This window comes from Grampus griseus (assembly GCF_964374135.1).
Source record: "Grampus griseus genome assembly, chromosome: 7".
NCBI lineage: Eukaryota > Metazoa > Chordata > Mammalia > Artiodactyla > Delphinidae > Grampus > Grampus griseus.
The window spans coordinates 56,873,766-56,892,108 of NC_139001.1; the positions used below are offsets into that span (position 1 = coordinate 56,873,766).

The 18,343-nt window shown below is 35.2% G+C and overlaps 1 protein-coding gene across 2 annotated transcripts in view; it reads left to right on the forward strand.

Annotated features, from left to right (window-relative positions):
* LNPK (lunapark, ER junction formation factor) overlaps positions 1 to 18,138 on the forward strand; it is a 90,515-nt gene extending 72,377 nt beyond the window's left edge. The window contains exons 11-14 of one of the 2 annotated variants that reach the window (XM_082658481.1): positions 632 to 702; positions 1,609 to 1,779; positions 3,749 to 3,831; positions 9,652 to 9,788. In XM_082658481.1, coding sequence (XP_082514607.1) covers positions 632 to 702; positions 1,609 to 1,779; positions 3,749 to 3,831; positions 9,652 to 9,660 — 334 coding nt within the window. In that variant the 3' untranslated portion in view covers positions 9,661 to 9,788. Of the gene's footprint in view, positions 1 to 631; positions 703 to 1,608; positions 1,780 to 3,748; positions 3,832 to 9,651 lie in introns of both variants that reach the window. The other variant, XM_082658480.1, reaches the window with a different exon arrangement.
* Positions 18,139 to 18,343: the final 205 nt, after the last annotated feature.

Consider the following 18,343-nt stretch of genomic DNA (forward strand, 5'->3'; position numbering starts at 1 on the left):
ATTATATGTTATTCAAAACAGATAGAATGTTGTTTGATAGGGCCAAGTATTTGTTAAGTACATATGCAGAGAACAGAGAGATTACATAAGTAGAAAATGCAGAAGATGTTTAAGTGTAACTGGGATAGATAGAGGAATCATGATGTATAGAAATTAACCTTTGGACTGGACTAAACAAGATTAAATTAATTTCTTTACTACAAGACATCTCAGAGGTTTTAATAATACTCACTGTGAATCTCTAAGAGGTTTCATCTTTTCCAGTCTTAATCTGACCACAGATTTGGGGTCGGTCATCCCCAGGAATATATGTTAGAAAACATTAAAATTTAAGTGTTCTGTTATCAAATATGTTTCTGCTTACTTAGTAAGAATATTTTCATTTGAGTGTTTCTTAGTTTATTTTTAATTTGATGTATAAATTGTATTTTAAAATAGTTGAAATTTTGACTGTTAGCATGTGTAAAGAGTATTGTTTATTGTTTTATAAGTAATATCTAATCTACTATGACATGTTTAGCTATATTAAATGCTATGTACTGTGTACTTCAGCTGTGATGGCTAAAGTAGCCTCTCCCATGGGTTTTATCTGCATTTGTAACTTTTCTATTCATTTTTCCTTTTGGTGTAGGTATGCCCTTATATGTCAGCAGTGTTTTTCTCACAATGGCATGGCTTTGAAAGAAGAATTTGAATACATTGGTAAGAATTATTTGGCAGTTAGATTTAAATGTTTTAAATATTTCATTCTATGCCAATTCCCATGTAATGCCATTTTATTTTAGGTACTACTCTTTATATGTTGTTCAGGCATATTGTAGAACACAGAGCAAAGTAGGAAAGACAACTCAGGTTTTTTTCTTCGTACAGTATACAGTTGTTCTTTTTTTTTTTTTTTTTGCCATGCGGTACGGCATGTGAGATCTTAGTTCCCCAACCAGGGATCGAACCCACTTCCCCTGCATTGGAAGCACGGAGTCTTAACTACTGGACCGTCAGGGAAGTCCCTAGGCCAGTTCTTAAACTTCACTGTGCATCAGAATCACATGAAGAGCTTTTAAAAATTGTGATGCCCGGGTCCCACCTACAAATAATCTGCTTTAATTGATCTGGGGTGGGGTCCAGGAATCAGCATTTTTTTTAAAGCTCCTCAGAATATTTTTATGTGCAGCTACTAGTACTTAAAAATATTGAACTAAATTAATTATGCTTCTCAAATATGACATACTACATTTTTTGGGTCAAGTGAGCAAAATTCTGGATATTAAGATACCTAATGATTCCGGTGACTAGAAATGTAACTTCTGTAACACATTTAGATCATTATTAATATTGTTTTGCTATTAGTTAACCTGCTATGTAATTTATTACCTTTTCTGCTTTAAATTGATATTATAATTTTAATAATTAGAAAGTATGCTTTAAAATAAACTTTGGTTAGAACACCTGCCATAATATTATTAAAACCACGAGTAATTTCACAAGAGCTAAGTAACTTTTGAAGGTTTCTTTGACTGCTTGTAAAAGTAATCTTGAGAGTTACTTGATTAGTCCTTAAAATTTCTTTTGTTTTATGATTTTTGTTTTGTTTTTTTAAATTCTCTGCAGCTTTTCGTTGTGCCTACTGTTTTTTCTTGAATCCTGCAAGAAAAACCAGACCCCAGGCTCCAAGACTTCAAGAGTTTAGTTTTGAGAAGGGGCAGACTTTGGAAGGCTCAAGCACAGTTGGTTCCTTGCCCTCAGGAAGTGTGATTTCATCAGAGAACCAGATCAGTGAAGGTATGACTATGTTAATTAAAAAGTTTTGTCTCTTAATAATGTTTTAGACAAGAATGGATCAGATTTGGCAGCATGCGTATATCAGCTGTTGTTCTGATACTGTGGCCTCCTGTGCAACTGGTATGATGTGTTTCAGTTTTTTTTGCTTTTTTTTGCGGTATGCGGGCCTCTCACTGTTGTGGCCTCTCCCGTTGTGGAACACAGGCTCCAGACGTGCAGGTTCAGCGGCCATGGCTCACGGGCCCAGCCGCTCCGCCGCATCTTCCTGGACCGGGGCATGAACCCGTGTCCCCTGGATCGGCAGGCGGACTCTCAACCACTGCGCCACCAGGGAAGCCCCTGATGTGTTTCAGTTTTAAAATACAGGTTATATTGTGTTAAGCAGCATCTAGAAATAGCTAGGTAAATATTATTTATGGAGTTACCTCTTTTAATAACTGTTGGGACATTTCACTAGTAATGTTTTCATGGAATTATTTTTCAATTTACTTAAATGAAGCAGATTATGAGAATTATGAAACTACTACTCATAAGGGTACATTTCTTACAAGCTTTGTATTAACATTGATAAAAATAGGTTTGTGCCTACTATTTCAATGAATAGAAGTTACTCGAAAGCCAGAAACTTTGGGGTTGGAAAGTCAGCCTTACATTCTTTGGAAGACTATGTTGATAGGACTGGTGTTTCTTTGAAACAAACAATTTATTGAGGTCCACAAGATTTAACACTGATGGTGAATGCCTTTGTTGTGAAAGAACCTTATTTTACCGTTTTTTTTTGCGATACGCGGGCCTCTCTCTGTTGTGGCCTCTCCTGTTGCGGAACAACAGGCTCCGGACGCGCAGGCTCAGCGGCCATGGCTCACGGGCGCAGCCGTTCCGCGGCATGTGGGATCGTCCCAGACCGGGGCACGAACCCGTGTTCCCTGCATCGGCAGGTGGACTCTCAACACTGCGCCACCAGGGAAGCCCAAAACAACCTTATTTTAGAGAAACTGAAGTTATCAAGATTCATTGAGTTTTAGAACTTATCTTTTAATTCTGTTTTAGGAATTCTTGAGGAAATTTCATGAAAAAATGGAAAAGATGAGATGGAAAATCTGACTATTAATGGCCAGCTATTTCTTGTTATTAATATTGAGTGAGGAGCTGCTTGTTAAGCAGCTCTGAATTATGAAGATTGCTAAAATTATGACAAAGGCCCTGATATTTTGGTGCTTTACCTGGTACAGAAAAAAAAATGCATATGGGAAGTTTAGTTCACATAGTTTAAGTAGTAGTTAGTATGCATCTTTTTAACTTCTTGAAATTATCAGTTATATATATTTGATTTCTTTATAAAAATCACTGAGTAGTAGAAAAAGTGCTTGAACGGAGAATAATATATGAGGCAGTGAATTTTCGCATATCTAAAGTTTAGTATGAAACTTTGAGTATCTTTTTTTTTTTTTTTTTAACTTCGAAGAATGGACCTAAAATATGTGTGTTGACTTGGGCTTGGCTTTTGGCTTACTAACAAATATCAAAATGAATTAGAATACAGATAGCCATGACAAGAGGCCTGTGTACTTCCAACACTGAATCAGTGCATTCGTCTTCTCCAAGTCTGCAACATCGACTCCAAACACAATATCAGATTTTTTCTTTTGCTTAAGTCATGCTCTGAGCTGCATGCTGTCACATGCAAATCATCTGCTTTGCCATTGCAAGCCTCTTGGAACTGAAAATTAAAGAATTCCGTACTGAAGATGCCTAGAGGAAAAATTGGAGTACTTTCCATGAGTAACCTTGCTTATGAAAGCTAAAGTGAATATTTGAAAGCCAATAGTTGGGACAAAAGAAAAGAAAAAACAGCCAACAAAATAGATATCTTGATAATGAGTCCCATACTTTATATCTTCTGCTAAGGTCAAGATGCACAGTTAGCAAAACAACACCCAGCTATACCTTTCCTTCTCATCTAATCTAGGAGGAGCAATACCCCAGATGTCTAATTTTCTGTCAGAAATCTCCGGAATGAAGTCTAACTGGCTCAGAGTCAACCCTAATAAGGTAACGTTAATAGGTGAAGACATTGAGGCAGGGTCTGATAGTTCCACAGTGCTAGAAACTGAAGAGATTCCATTTGGTTAAGATAGTCTGTAGAGTAGTAACTTCTTCATTCTCCTGTTTGGATTCATCAAAATGGCTATTATGAGCACCTTTTTACTTCTTTGGCTTTCCAGAAGTCTGAAAATTTTTTCGAAGACTCCTGTCTCAACACTGTTGATATACAGTTATCAATTCCAAGCTGGATTCTATTAGTAAACGACAGGAAGTATTTCTGATGAACGGATGAAGCTGCATTCATTTGAACGCTGGTAGCATACCTTTATGATTAAATTGAACTATGAAGTAAGGAGCATATCATCTCAATCAGCTACTCTCTCTGCTGACAGCCAATGTGATTAAGGGCTTAGATTGCTGATTTCTACACTTTTGACGTAGAAACTTGAGGTCTGAAAGAAAAACTTTCCTGTTTTAATATTTATATATTTTTAAAGTATTGAAATAGCTCCTTGAAATTGCATTACTGAATTTACAGATGGAACCAAAAGGTAACTTTCTTCCATCTGAATTTTTTTTTAAAAAATATTCCACAACCATTTATATAAATCTAGAGTTAAAGAAGAAACCTTTTTTTTTTTTTCAATTTATGATGCAAGACTTTGAAATTAAGTTTTATCTTGATCCTGCTACTGGAAGATTTTGCGTTTAGGATGAGGCACAAGGCTTTTGAAATTTTTGGACCACTCTTTAGAACAACATATGAAACCTTGGAAAGTTTTCATCAAAGAAGGAGACATAGAAGAAATTCCTCCCATTAATTGCTCATTTGAATTCCTAGTATTTTTTCTAGAACTGTGTATACAGATGCTTTGGTAATAGACTACTAGAGAAAGCAAGATATTAGGATTGTCATTTTATCTAAAAGCATACTAGATGTGGTATGCCAAACTAATGAACTGGTTTTTGGTTCCTCGGTTTCTTTTACTGTGAAATGAATAGTACAGTAATATTTGAGTCTCTGCTAAGCCATGTTAAAGTGGGTTTATCAGTTTTGTTTTTTTCAAAAGTGTATTTTCCAAAATAACTGATACATAGCATTCTTTTTGTTAGATATGGTAATAATTAGAGTACAAGGTTTCTACACTTTTAGTATTTTAGTAAAGTGATTTGGAGTTAGCATGTTTGAAAAATGTTAATATCGTTTTCATTGTTCAGTTATATTTGGCTAGATCTTATGTAATTATTTTAGTAGAACATAGCTTTTATTCAACCTGAAATAACTTGCTAATAATAAAACTCATGGCATCTAATCAGTACTATCAAAAATAGTGATTAAAATTTATATAAGGTGAAATTTATCTTGATAATCTGATTTCTACTTTTCCTTTCTTTTAAGCAATATACTGTTACCATTAGGTTATGTTGAACTAGGGAAAATTCTGTTTTTAGTATTGCTTATTATGATGCTCTAGGAAATTGAACTATTTGATAATATAAATTTTATTGAATTCTGTGTATTTATCAGATCAAAAAAACTTATACCTTTATTTATATTTAGCTATGTATAGCTTACTCAAGATGTAAACTTGCCTGTAGCATGGTTTTGCATGTTTGTTTTAGACATATAGATCTTTTAGCCTTTTGATTGCTTTTTCTAAAACACCTTCACCTAATAGTTTTACATTATTACTTAATAATGACATTCTAAAGTCTCATCTAATGGATTTGTTCACCAATGGTAAATAATTACACAACATTCTGTGTGTTAAAGATAAGCTGTTTTTTCATAGGTGGTTATCATTTATTTGAATTTTGTTCGTTGAACCATTGAGTTTAGTTTTGGGATGAAATTCATGTCTTTGATCCTTAAATATAAGTTGGCCATTTTTCTTAAGGCAGAAAAATCTTGCAAAAACTGTTTGTTTAAAATCTGTGAGTTCAAAGACAAATTGGCCATCTTAATTTAACCAATTTCCTTTGGGTAAGTTTTATAGTCTATGCATATAGTAGGTACTGATGTGTTAGCAAGGCAAAAAAAAAAATTTTAAGTTATTGTAAAGAGGAATAAGAAGTAAGAATCTAAATCACTAAAATATGAGGGGTTTTGGAAGGCATAATCTAAATAGAATCATGTATTTTGCTGTGGAAGTTATGTGTTTCTTTTGGAGACATATGAAATTGTTTTGCTAGACCATTCTTTAATTTTCTTAGAAAGTTATTCTTTTAAGAGCTAGAATAAAAACCTAAAGGTAAGGTGATCTTCTTAGATGTTTTTGCATTTGTGTGGTTTACAGGTGAGGCAGTGGTATTCACTGTACAGTTACACTCAGTTTTACGAGTTTGAGCTCTGTCTAGCTGAACTGAAGCTTTGCCCAGACAAGTGGAAGCCAGTTGTTACAATTTTGTGGAAAAAGCTTCTCTCTCAAGGATATTGGGGTGGGAGTTGGGCAGGGGTAGGAGTCAGGTAAGGAGCAAATCCCTTGGGTAATTTTTGTTTTATCACATTGTGATCTATTGTTTTCTTGGCATTACAGATATCAAAGGTGATTTTTAAAATTTTCTTACAGATTGAATTAGGTCATTCATATAACTTGCATCAATTTTAGTCTTAACTGGTGCTACACAGGGAGAGAGTAGGCCTGTTTTATTAGTGTGAACATAAAAGCTGGTTTCTCTTTTGGTATTTTATGCCCAAATATTGACATATACTATAATGTATTTTATACCACCAAGCTATTTTAAACTTCACAGAAAAAATTCACTGTTTTTATTAGAATAGGCAAATGATAACCCCCCACACAGAAATAAAGTAAGTACTTTTGGAATATATTTAATAAACTTGTTATAAAGCTCTGTGGTTTAGTTATTAAATTGATATGTAATTAATTCTCTGTTAATCTTGCACACCTAGTTTACTTCAAGCTTATTGGGATGACCTCTCACAAAATGGCATTGGCATCCAGACACTGAATATCTATGTCATTTAGACTAGCTGATAGCTGCATTATAGATACTATGACACATACCAAATTTTTGTAGTGTTAACTGCTATTAAAATTACTTTTCTAAAAATTAACCTGGGGGAAGAAAAGTAGTCATTACTAGGCTTTTTGATTGTTCTCCAGCCCTACTCATCATTTCACCAGTTTTTAGTCCTCTATATATTTTTTGAAATACAGTGCAGTATTGATGAGCAAGTTTTGTATATAATGCTATTTTCTAATTATGACAGCACATGGTATTTCTTAGAATTCACCTCTATAGACATTAAAAAGTTAAGTATTATAGTTCTTCTCTTTGTATTAACTACTTCTTTAAGATCCCAGAATTTTTAAATTAAATCGGATTTGACTGGGGATGTATCTGTTTCTGAAAATAGTTACATCACAGAGCTTTAATACGATAAATCATGAACTTTGATACCTCTCCTGTTTTTTGTTTTGTTTTGTTTTTTGTGGTATGCGGGCCTCTCACTGCTGTGGCCTCTCCCGCTACGGAGCACAGGCTCTGGACGCGCAGGCTCAGCGGCCATGGCTCACGGGCCCAGCCTCTCTGTGGCATGTGGGATCCTCCCGGACTGGGGCACGAACCTGTGTCCCCTGCCTCGGCAGGCGGACTCTCAACCACTGCGCCACCAGGGAAGCCCATCCTCTCCTGTTTTAAGTTTAGTACTGAGGCAATCTGTCAAACAGAATATGACAAACTATGTGGGCTGTTCACTTAAGCATGTTTATTGATGAGTCCTGAACTTTGAGCTTTTTGTTTTTTCATTTCATGTGACTTTATTGGAGGGCTTACTAAATTATAACCACTTGTAAAGTTCTTGGCAAGTAAGTATTGCTCTATGGCCAGAGAGTTGTGGAAAACCATGACTCTTAAAATTCTACTCTGGATAAATATGTGAAAGTAGAATTACAAATGGTTAGTGACTCCTGAAATTTTCCACTGAAGAGCTTGCTTGCCCTTATAGCAGAAATGATCTGTACATGTCCATAGAGTTTCATTTCACTTTCTGCTTTTTCTTTGAGCGCTGGAACATTCAAGTAACACAACTCAAATGACCTACTGCTTTTCTGCTTTGGATTTTTGTAAGATTCCAAGTGGTGCAGCAGTGCCATTTTAAGTTCCTTTTAAGATAAAACTAGCATTTTTGTGACATGTGAACATTCCTCACTACTTTTTGTGAGCATGTGAAATTTTCATACAGTAAAACCTCATTAACTTGGATGTCCCTAACTATGCAATTTTGGCCTTTTGTTCTATATATAAAAAGAGAGAGGGCTTCCCTGGTGGCGCAGTGGTTGAGAGTCCGCCTGCCGATGCAGGGGACACGGGTTCGTGCCCCGGTCTGGGAGGATCCCACATGCCGCGGAGCGGCTGGGCCCGTGAGCCATGGCTGCTGAGCCTGCGCGTCCGGAGCCTGTGCTCCGCAACGGGAGAGGCCACAACAGTGAGAGGCCCGAGTACTGCAAAAAAAAAAAAGAGAAAGAGATTGTAATTAATTCTGTAAATGCGTCTAAGATTATCTGTTTTAAATATAATTTAAAAAATATTTTTCGACTCTTGGCATAGAGTTTGTGATATATAGATAATTTGTATTTATTAAAACTGATATGATAAAACCATGAATTTGTAAGACCTCCATGTCAATATGTGTGCGTATAGCACATAATTTCTTTGCAAAACTATTAATTTTATTTAGCAAAATTCTGGCCTGTACTGTGTAAGGAACAAAACTAGAACTCTTTACTAGTGTAGACTGACCTTTCCTCCAGATTTTTTGAATCAGTAACATTTGTAGTTTATTGCAAGGGATCTTCTGTGATGGTGTGAAAATCGGCTTATTTGCTTAGCCAATGTAGTTTAACTATATTTCTCCTAACAATAATATTAGTTGCTGTTTATTACACAAACACAACAAAGAAACACCTCAAAGTTAGGTTTTTATCTTTGATTTGGAAATTGGGTGGCTCGAAGCTTTCTGCTCCTGTCATTCCCTTTCCTATCCCTTTCTATAAACTTTGAAGAATTAAAGTTGTTATTATTGTTATTATTAAATTATTTTTAAGAGATTTGAATTTAATGAAACTCAAAAGAGAGTTTGAAGGGAGTAAGTTTTCAGGTAGGAACCAAGACCTTACTTGCCCTCCGCTGTGGAGACAGGGGCAAAAGACCCTTCCCTTTCTCTCCCTAGCATTCAAGGTGTGTAGCATATTCTGACCCAGAGGTTTAAATCCTGAGGACTTGTCTTGCAGAGGGATGAGGGAAGATTTGTCATGCCTTTGGAAAAGGTGGATCCAGACCTCCCCAGTCATGGATAATAGAGATGTAAATCAGTGTGGGAAATCACACCACATACACACACACAAAGGTACACATTTACACATTGGTCACAGCGTTGCCTGGACGCAAGGGAGACAAGTTCCTTCCGGAAACATAATCTGGGAGTTAATACATTTGCTTTTTTTGCTGGGATGTTGTCTTATAGCACATAATTCTGTTGGGACTTTGATATATTTGGACATTCAACTTTCAAATCCATCTTGAAGTTCTTAAATATTATGAAAGTTCATATATATCATGAACTATGGGTCTTTAGGTAAAAGTATGTTTATGGGTTTGTTTCCCCCGAATTTTTTTTTTCCTTCATTCATACCAATTCATATATGGTATGCTGTAGGGAGTTAAGTGCATATTTTTTAAGATTTTAAGGATAATGTTAGACCATTCTACTGTTTCTTAGTCCATGTTTGCATGTGCTTATCTTATTTAGTAGTTGTAACATTTGGGTATACCTAAAGTCTTGACTCTTTATCTTTTCAGAATCTTTAGAAGAACAAGACGTTCTAGATAACAGTACAGAGCAGACAGATGACAAAATATCGGATACAGAGCAGACAGACCCAGTGATTGAACAAGCATCTGACACAGAGAAACCAGAGGAGAAGCAAGAAGAGACCGAGAATGAGGAAACCTCAATGAATAAAGCCAAATCAACAGTTCCCAGAGCTGATGCTATTCCTAATCCTGAACTAAGTGGAGAATCTTCGACAATGTAGTAAATGCTTCCACGTGCCTTCAACTGGATATTTGTAGTCTTGTTGATGTCAGTTATTGCTTCCTTAGGTGGTGCTTTCTTTTTATTTTCCCCCTCTAAAGACATGCTTGATGTCATCTGAATTTCAGATTGCCTAGCTATTTCAGTATGTCAAAGTTATGTCTACTGGCTATTAAAATTAAAAGCAAGTGGTATCAGTAAAGTAAAATCCTTTTTAATGTATAAAACCCACACTGTTTAGACAGGTTTTAGGTATTTTTTTCCATTCTAAATGTAAACAAATATGATAGCAGTTTTGTTTTTTATTTGTGACCTGTAAATACTATCCATTTTGACATAGGAAGAACTTTGGTTAGGAATAAGTTCTAATAGCGTTTGTTTTAAGGAATGAAACTCAGTTAAGATTTTTAATACTACATCATTAAAATGGATAGAATTTTAACTCTTGAGATGTTTTCCAGGGGGTAAAATGTCTATTTAGGCATTTATATTAAGAGCTATGAAAGTTATTACAGTAACAATATAGGCATTGGTATGAATTCCCAGTAAGAATACAGTCGAACAGTCAAGTGCAGTGTTACTTTTGATGTCTCTTTTTTTGCACCTGGTCCAGAGGTACCTGATATTTATAATTAGCTTATGTTTACATATTAACATATAGGAACTATCTCTGCACTTAACTGTACTTAAATTTTGAGCATTATTTATATTTGTAAAATAATGATGATATTATAAGTGAATTTTGTGCTCTATTGTGTATTTTGTTAAGGAAAATAAAGATGATGTGTCAGCAATTTTTTTGTTAAATACCTAGACTTCTTCAGACAGCATCTTCGTGGCTGACATGGCTACCTGAAAAGTCTTAGGAGGAAAAGCTCACAATTCAATAAATCAATAGATTCTGTTAAGAGCAAATTATGATCTTTTTATTCAGACTTGTTGCCTTTCAAATTCAGAGAAATAGTGACATTTAGAGGTTCTAATCAGAGGTTAGATTTTTCTGATTCATGAGATCCTTAGGCCATTTGTAGTTTTTAATTTTGAGAGACATAGTTTTGTGAGAATAGGCAGTTAATTATAGTAGTTCATTGGATTTAATATGTGTATTAAGGATTAACTGGCAAATTTTTTTGACCCAGAATAGTAATACTTGTACTTTAAGTACAGTGTTGTTATTTTTTCTCTCTTGCTTTTATCCCTCTTCTCTATTATTAAAAAAAATTGAAATCAAGTTATGCCAAAGGGAGGAATATATAGGAATGGTGTATATGGCAAGTATTTCTAAGTTGTACACAGTTTATTAAAAATTTAATAAAATACCATTTGTTATCATTTAAAAATTCATCTTTATGATTTAATATCTTATATCTGATAGGTATTTTTAAGGAACCTAAATCTGTTAATAGTCTGAGGCATCATGGTATAGTGACCAGAGTTTTCAAGATTAAAGGACTGGGCTTAAATTCCAGCTCTTCAGTCTTGGGCAAGTCAGCTGATCTCTCTGAGACTGTTTTTTCATCTGTAAAATTGGAAGAATAATACCTACTTTTTCAGGTATGGGGACAATTAAAAATAATTTATGTAGTGTGCCTAGCTCACTGCCTGATAATTAATAGATATTAAGTAAATGGTAGCATTTTATACTATTGATATCCTTGTGAAATATGGAAGGGCTATAAATTCTTCCTCTTGCAGATAAGGAAATGAAAAAACAATATGCACATATAATTCAGCTGTTCAAAATCAAGCCTAAGTTTTCTGCATCAGCTTTTCTTTATCATATACATGTATATAAATGCATAGGTTAAGGAAATAGGAACCTGAAACTGTGGAATATAATACTACAGAATATAGACAGTCTCTCTTTTTTTTTTTTTTGATGAAGCCCATCAGATTTTTTGTGCGTTATTGGCCCATAATACTTTAGTAACACCTTGCTGAGTCTACTTGTTATAAAACATTCAAATTCTGATGTACATTACTAGAAAATGAGGAATACCTCAGAGAAATATAATTTAATGATAGAATTAAGCAGATATTATGAGCAGTATCTATGGAAGAAGGTTAAAAGGTAAATTAATGCAACAGGTAACATACTGTAATTGTATAGTACCCTTTAAAATAGAAAAGTTTATCCTGACATTCTAATAAACAGCTAATGGTTGAAAGAGTGGTAAAATGTCCTATTTCTGATTATTAAGACTAGTATAAATGAGGAAAAGCAAACTAATAAGTGCCGTTAGTTAGAGTGATCTTAACTTCCCTACTTACTAATGCTCAACAGGTCATCATCTAACTTTTTCTCACTATACCCTCAGCATAATCTACAGTCATGACCTGGCTTCTCTCTCCTTGGCTCTTCTACCATTATGCTGCAGTCTCAGGGCCTCTTTCAGTTCTCTGACCAAGCTAAACCCTTTCCCATCTTAGGTCTCAGCTTAAATGTTCTTTCTTCAGAGAGATGCCCTCCTAAGCTCCGCATCTAAAGCTGGCCTCTGCCTTTTACTCTGTCATGTTACTTTATTATCATAATGTGTAAGTATTTTATCTGTTTACTAGTTCACTGTATCTCTTCAAGACTTAGAGTCTGTGTGTGCAAGGCTCTTGTCTTATTTACCTCTGTTTCTCCAGGGCCTAGCACAATGTTTGACACATTTATTATGTGAATGAGTAACTTTGTTGCTAAATCCAGTGAAAACTCTCAGTCCTTAACTTATTCCACTGCTTGGCAGTATTGATGCCGTTGAGTACTTCCTTTAGTTTGAAACACTTTTTTTCTTTTGGCTTTTGACTTCTCACACTATTGTTCTTATTCCTCTGGCCCCTTTCTCTCAGTGTCCTTTGCAGGCTTCTCTTCCCCTGCCCATCCTTTAAATGTTGGTGTTTCATACTTTTTACCTTGTCAGCATTTCTTCACTCTATGTCTTCTCTCTTTAGAGGTTCTGGTCAACCCCAATGGATTTTAATTACCATCTGTCTCTCTCATTCTCAGATCTTCACCCTTGATCTGTTTCCTTCACTTTAGAGTGATATATTCACCTGCCTGTTGAAATGTCTTTCTCAATCAATTTATTAAAAAACAAACACTTCACACTTTCTGTGTTTCTCATCTCATCAAATAGTGCCACTATTCAAGCCAGAAACTAGAATCTGTTCACTCATTCCTTTACCCTTTTTCCTGTACCTTAACTGTCAGTTTCTGTATCCTAAACATCTTTCAGTTATATTCTCATTTCTCCATCCCATTAACATTACTTAATGATAGTAAACATTTGCATTCTAACTATGTGCCAGTCAACATGCCAACTGTTGTATGAGTATTATTTTTATTTGTTCTTTGGCAAGAATCCTGTGAGGATTTTTTCCTCTGGATTATAGATGAGAAAACAGGTGTAGGGAGTAAGCAGCTTGGTAAGTGGAAAATCTGGGGTTTGAATGCAGGCAAATGACTTGAGAAGTCTTACTTCTTATTACTGTTGTACTGCCTTCTAATTCAAGCCTCCTTCGTCTCAAAATTGTCACTTAACTGGTTTTCTCGTCTCCAGTCTTGCCCACAGCTATCTATTCTGTGCACTGTAGCCTGAAAGAGTTTTCACAATTGGAAAACAAATCATGTCATACCATTGCTTAAACCCTTTAATTATTCCTCATTGTTCTTGGAATGGGGTCCAAACTTACCATATGGCCCACAAAGCCTGTGTAATTTTGCTCCTAGTTAACTCTGGCATTTCTCACCACAGCTACTGCCACTGTTCCTCTCCCCTTGTTCCCCCATGCTTTTAATGTAGCTATACCGTTTTCTGTGGTTTGCATATGCAGTGTTTTTTTCTCTAATCCCCCAGTCTCCTGGTACTCTTTCTCTGCCTGGGGTATCTTCCCACTCACATAGATATGGGGACACTCAGTAAGTAGTTGTTGAATTCAATTGAAATAGTTCCAGTTAGAACCCAAGTTTAGAAATTTTGCTAATTATTGTTATTAAGCTTTGCCCTTTATTCTTGTAATTGGTGTTTCTCATTGTATGCATTAGACACAGTCACTACTGTTTGGTGAACATAATTGAATCAGAAGAGCTACCGTTTCATGAGGTGGGGGGAAAGATTCTAATTATATAATGATTTTTTCATTAAATATTGTATGCTGAGTGTTGGAAATACTAAATGACTTATACAAAGTCATAGGGAGAGCTAGCACCTAAGCCAAGTCAGAACTCAGATCTCAGCTCTTAATGTAGGATGCTTTATATTAAACCACCATTTTTATACATTTTACACACCATTTATATACAATCAATATTGGTGTTAGAGATTAAGATTATTTAAAATATGTAACATGTTTACTTCTATTTCCAGCTGACAGTAACTACTTAACTATCTTAAAACTTTTTCCTTATTTTTTTTCCTATACCACTTTACAGTATTACTCTACAGTATTACCTCTTGGCTTGTGTGCAGATCAGTTAGCGGAAGGGTCGAAGAATGAGGATAATTTATGGAATTATGGTAGCTATTTTGAAACAATTATGGAGAACAGAGCTGCTTTAGAAAATTGAAAGAAAAATAATGTGGTAAGTCATCTAGTATAACTTCAATTCATTGTAAAAATTATAGAAGGGATTTAGATATAGTTTATGAACTCCCAAAGAGCTATTAAAAATAATAAAAGTACTTATGTAAAGATAGACCAAGATATAGTTGTGAATCAATGATCTGCTAAATCTTACAATTTGTAATTTGACTTGTTTCAAAGTTATTAAAGACCTAAATATATTAACTCTACCAAGTTAATAAGTAAAATGTGGACATAAAACAAACATTTTGTGTTGTTGCTGTTACTGCAAACAATTTTAATACAAGAAACTAGTGTCTTATTTTTAAACAATTCAGTGATAGAGCTTCAGTTTCTGTCTTGATTAAAACCAGTTGAGATAATCACACAACAACATGGTCAGAGCTGAAGAGGAACAGCTGCTAAAAAACAGGAGCCCCAGTCAGTCTCTGTTCATGGTCACTGGTCAGTTGACTTTATTATGCATAAAAAAAGATGGAAGCCAATGAGACTGGTTAGCAAGTTTGCTGGTGACCTCCTTTGATTAATGTCCACAGATTCAGGCTCTGAGTTTGGAAAGATAAACATAAATATAGAAAAGTACATTTATGAGCATATAATCATAATAAAAATTAAAATGAGTACAGAATTAAACCTTATTAAATTGTATCAATCCATAAACTATTTATTTGTCTAATTTCTTTCCTCCTTAGAAACTAATCTACATTTTCTACTTTAATACTATTTAAAAATTCCTTTAAAAAAATTGTTGCATTTATTGGATAGTAGATATCCCTCCAGTTACCTTTATCAGTTTGCCTTTGTATGAAACTTAGATTCCATTTAATTTCCCATTCTTTCTCCTTCAAAGGTCCTGTTATATGTAGTTTAATTTATACTACTCATGTAGTTTTAGGAGAAGAAAATACTATCCACTTATATAGTTCTGTATTATTTGATGTTTTTTAAAACCTAGAGTTTCTGCTTTATGCATTTTTCTCTTTTTAAAAAGATATTTATGCCTTCCTTTTTTCTTTGGCAACACAACTGATAGAATCTGGAAGCACTCTGAGAAGATTAAAAAGAGTTCTCAAAAATCTCCCTCATAAATTAGTTTTTTAAGTTCTTATTCCAGGATTATATGAGAATAGGCCAAATCTTCAACTGCCAAAGCCTTTTACCAGATCCCTGGCACTTGATTTAGGAAATGTGGGAAAAATCATTTATTTTTGTGGAAATAAATATTTCTATCTGATTTTGAAGGATAAAGAAAGTGGGGAATTAAATGAACATTTTTTTGAATACCTATTCTTGGTCAGGCACTGTGCTCTGGGTACTTTCATATACATTCCCTTACAGTCTGTGTGAGACTATGAGCTATGTGAGAGGATGGAATCCTGTCAAGCAGGGATTAAATTAATTTCCCAAAATCACTTAGTTTATGGATATTTTAAATGGAACTGGAACCTAGGATCTTTAAGTCTTGTCCTTTTCGTTACTACCTACGAGCCCTCTACTTCTTTTTCTTTGGTAGCTGAAAGAAATAGACCCAGGCCCCTGGGTTTCTCATTTTTGTGATAACTCAGTTGTTACTTCTTCAGGGCAATCTTCTCTTAGCCTAACACTTGTCAGACTTTCCACTCACACACACCCTCCCCTTGAAATTCTTTCATAATATTATCTTTTGCACCAGACTATGAACTCCTTGAAGGCAAGGACATGTCTGGTTTTGCTTATTATATTCCTAGTGCCTGGTGTATAGAAGAGATAATAAATTATCTGTTGAATGGTAGTATGCGTGCATGTACACACACACACAATGGGAAATAGCACTGCAGTCTTAATGCAGATTTTATAGTGTGAAGAATTTTGCAAATCTCAAATTATTTGAATTATTGAGAAAGGAAAGGGCCAGAAAGCTTGTTTCTCGCAATTTAGGAAAATTCCAATTGACACTTTTGCCTTTTTTTTTTTAATACACTGTCCACATTGCTGTTGGAGTTTTCTAAAACACAGACTTTAAATATTATTGTAAGGCTCCTTTGTGTATGGCCAACTCCTTAGGTGGCTTGTAAGCAGACTTCAGAATCTAAATCACTTTTCTGGGCTCGTCTCTCACTATTCTCCCTCGCGCTCTGACCACAGGTGAGTCTTTCATACCTCTGAGAGATACCCTGCACTGATCTTGCATGATGCTACTCTTGTCAACTCTCATTTCTTTAAGAACTGACTCTGTCTGTAATCTGAGTGATTTCCTCAGCCTTCCTAAGCAGTCACTTGCCTTTTGTTCCCATTGTACTTTATATACCAGGTGTAACTTGTAGTCTCCTGATGTTTGCCTCCCTCACTTGATTGTAAACACTGAAGAAAGGCCATGTTTTCTCAGTTTTTATTTTCTCACTTTCTCTTCAAACAAAACAGCACAAATTAAAACAAAACTAAAACCTGGCATGGTCTCTGCTACATGTACGTTTAGAGAGTGGGTTTCTATAAGTGATAGACCTGAGTTGATCAGCACTAGTGGTTGGTGTGCTACTTCCTTCTGAAACTCCTACAAATATAATAATTGGGGCTAGAAAATGAGAAGGACTGGCTCAAGATATAAGAAAATGGAAACTGTGAGCACACTGAGGGTGGGGAGGATTCATTTGTTTTGAATTCTTAATGCCTGATACAGATGCTCAGTAACTGTGAATGAACAGACCTGAAGAAGGCCTAAGAACTGGTGTGCTGGGGGGGACCACAGTGTCAGAGCTCTTCCTTGACTCATGTGAGTCCATTATTTGGGTATGATTTCTAAATTGTATGTATAATTTGTGTTCTTTAGCAAACTCCCATTCTTGAAGATCCCTATACTCCCCCCACCCCTGATCCCATATTTTACTTACCTGTGGAATGGGGTTTTTAAAAATACCCTGTTTTGGGCTTCCCTGGTGGCGCAGTGGTTGAGAGTCCGCCTACCGATGCAGGGAACACGGGTTTCTACCCCGGTCCGGGAGGATCCCACATGCCGCGGAGCGGCTGGGCCCGTGAGCCATGGCTGCTGAGCCTGCGCGTCCGGAGCCTGTGCTCCGCAACGGGAGAGGCCACGATAGTGAGAGGTCCGCGTACCGCAAAAAACAAAATTTTTTTTTTAAAAAATAAAAATACCTTGTTTTTATGTTTATTTTTATTCATTATCTCATTTCTGACCATTTAATGTTGCAACTGACATTAAGTTAGGAATTTTCTGGATTAAGTTGCTGCTTTTTGGACATTGGTGGAGCCTGGACACACACACACACACACACACGCACACACACACGAACACACGCACTCTCTATATACATATATATATGTTAAGAATATTTCCTCTTTCAATGTATAAGGTATAGGAATTCAGACCTTAAAATTGAGTACTTTCGTCAAAAAATCATTAAAGGCAAAGTTTGCAGTACATGGCAAGTATAATTAAAACTTACATTAGTGTGGTATATTTTATGAATTATAGTCAGCTATGTTATTTTTTTCTGAAAGTGAGAAAGGCTATTTGTGCCTTATTGTCTATAGCAAGAATTCTAAAGGCTTGGCCTACCTGCCAAGAGTTGACATATTTTATTAAATTATAGTGGTATGCTTAAAAAAAAATCTTTTCCTAGGAACAAGAAGGAATCAAATTTTGGCGTGAATTTGTATTCTCAGTTATGAGTGTTCATACAGCCAAAGAATACATGAGTTTTCAGTATAGGATGTTGTGAATTTTATAAAATAATCTAACCTGAGAATTGGCTGAAATAAAATTGATATGCTTGAAACATGTTTTGGGTGGACGTTGTGTATTCTTTTCAGAATGATTTTTTTTTTCTTTTGGTTTTTGAAGACCTGGATTCTTTTTGTATGTTTGTATGATCTTTCTTCTCTTCAATAAGG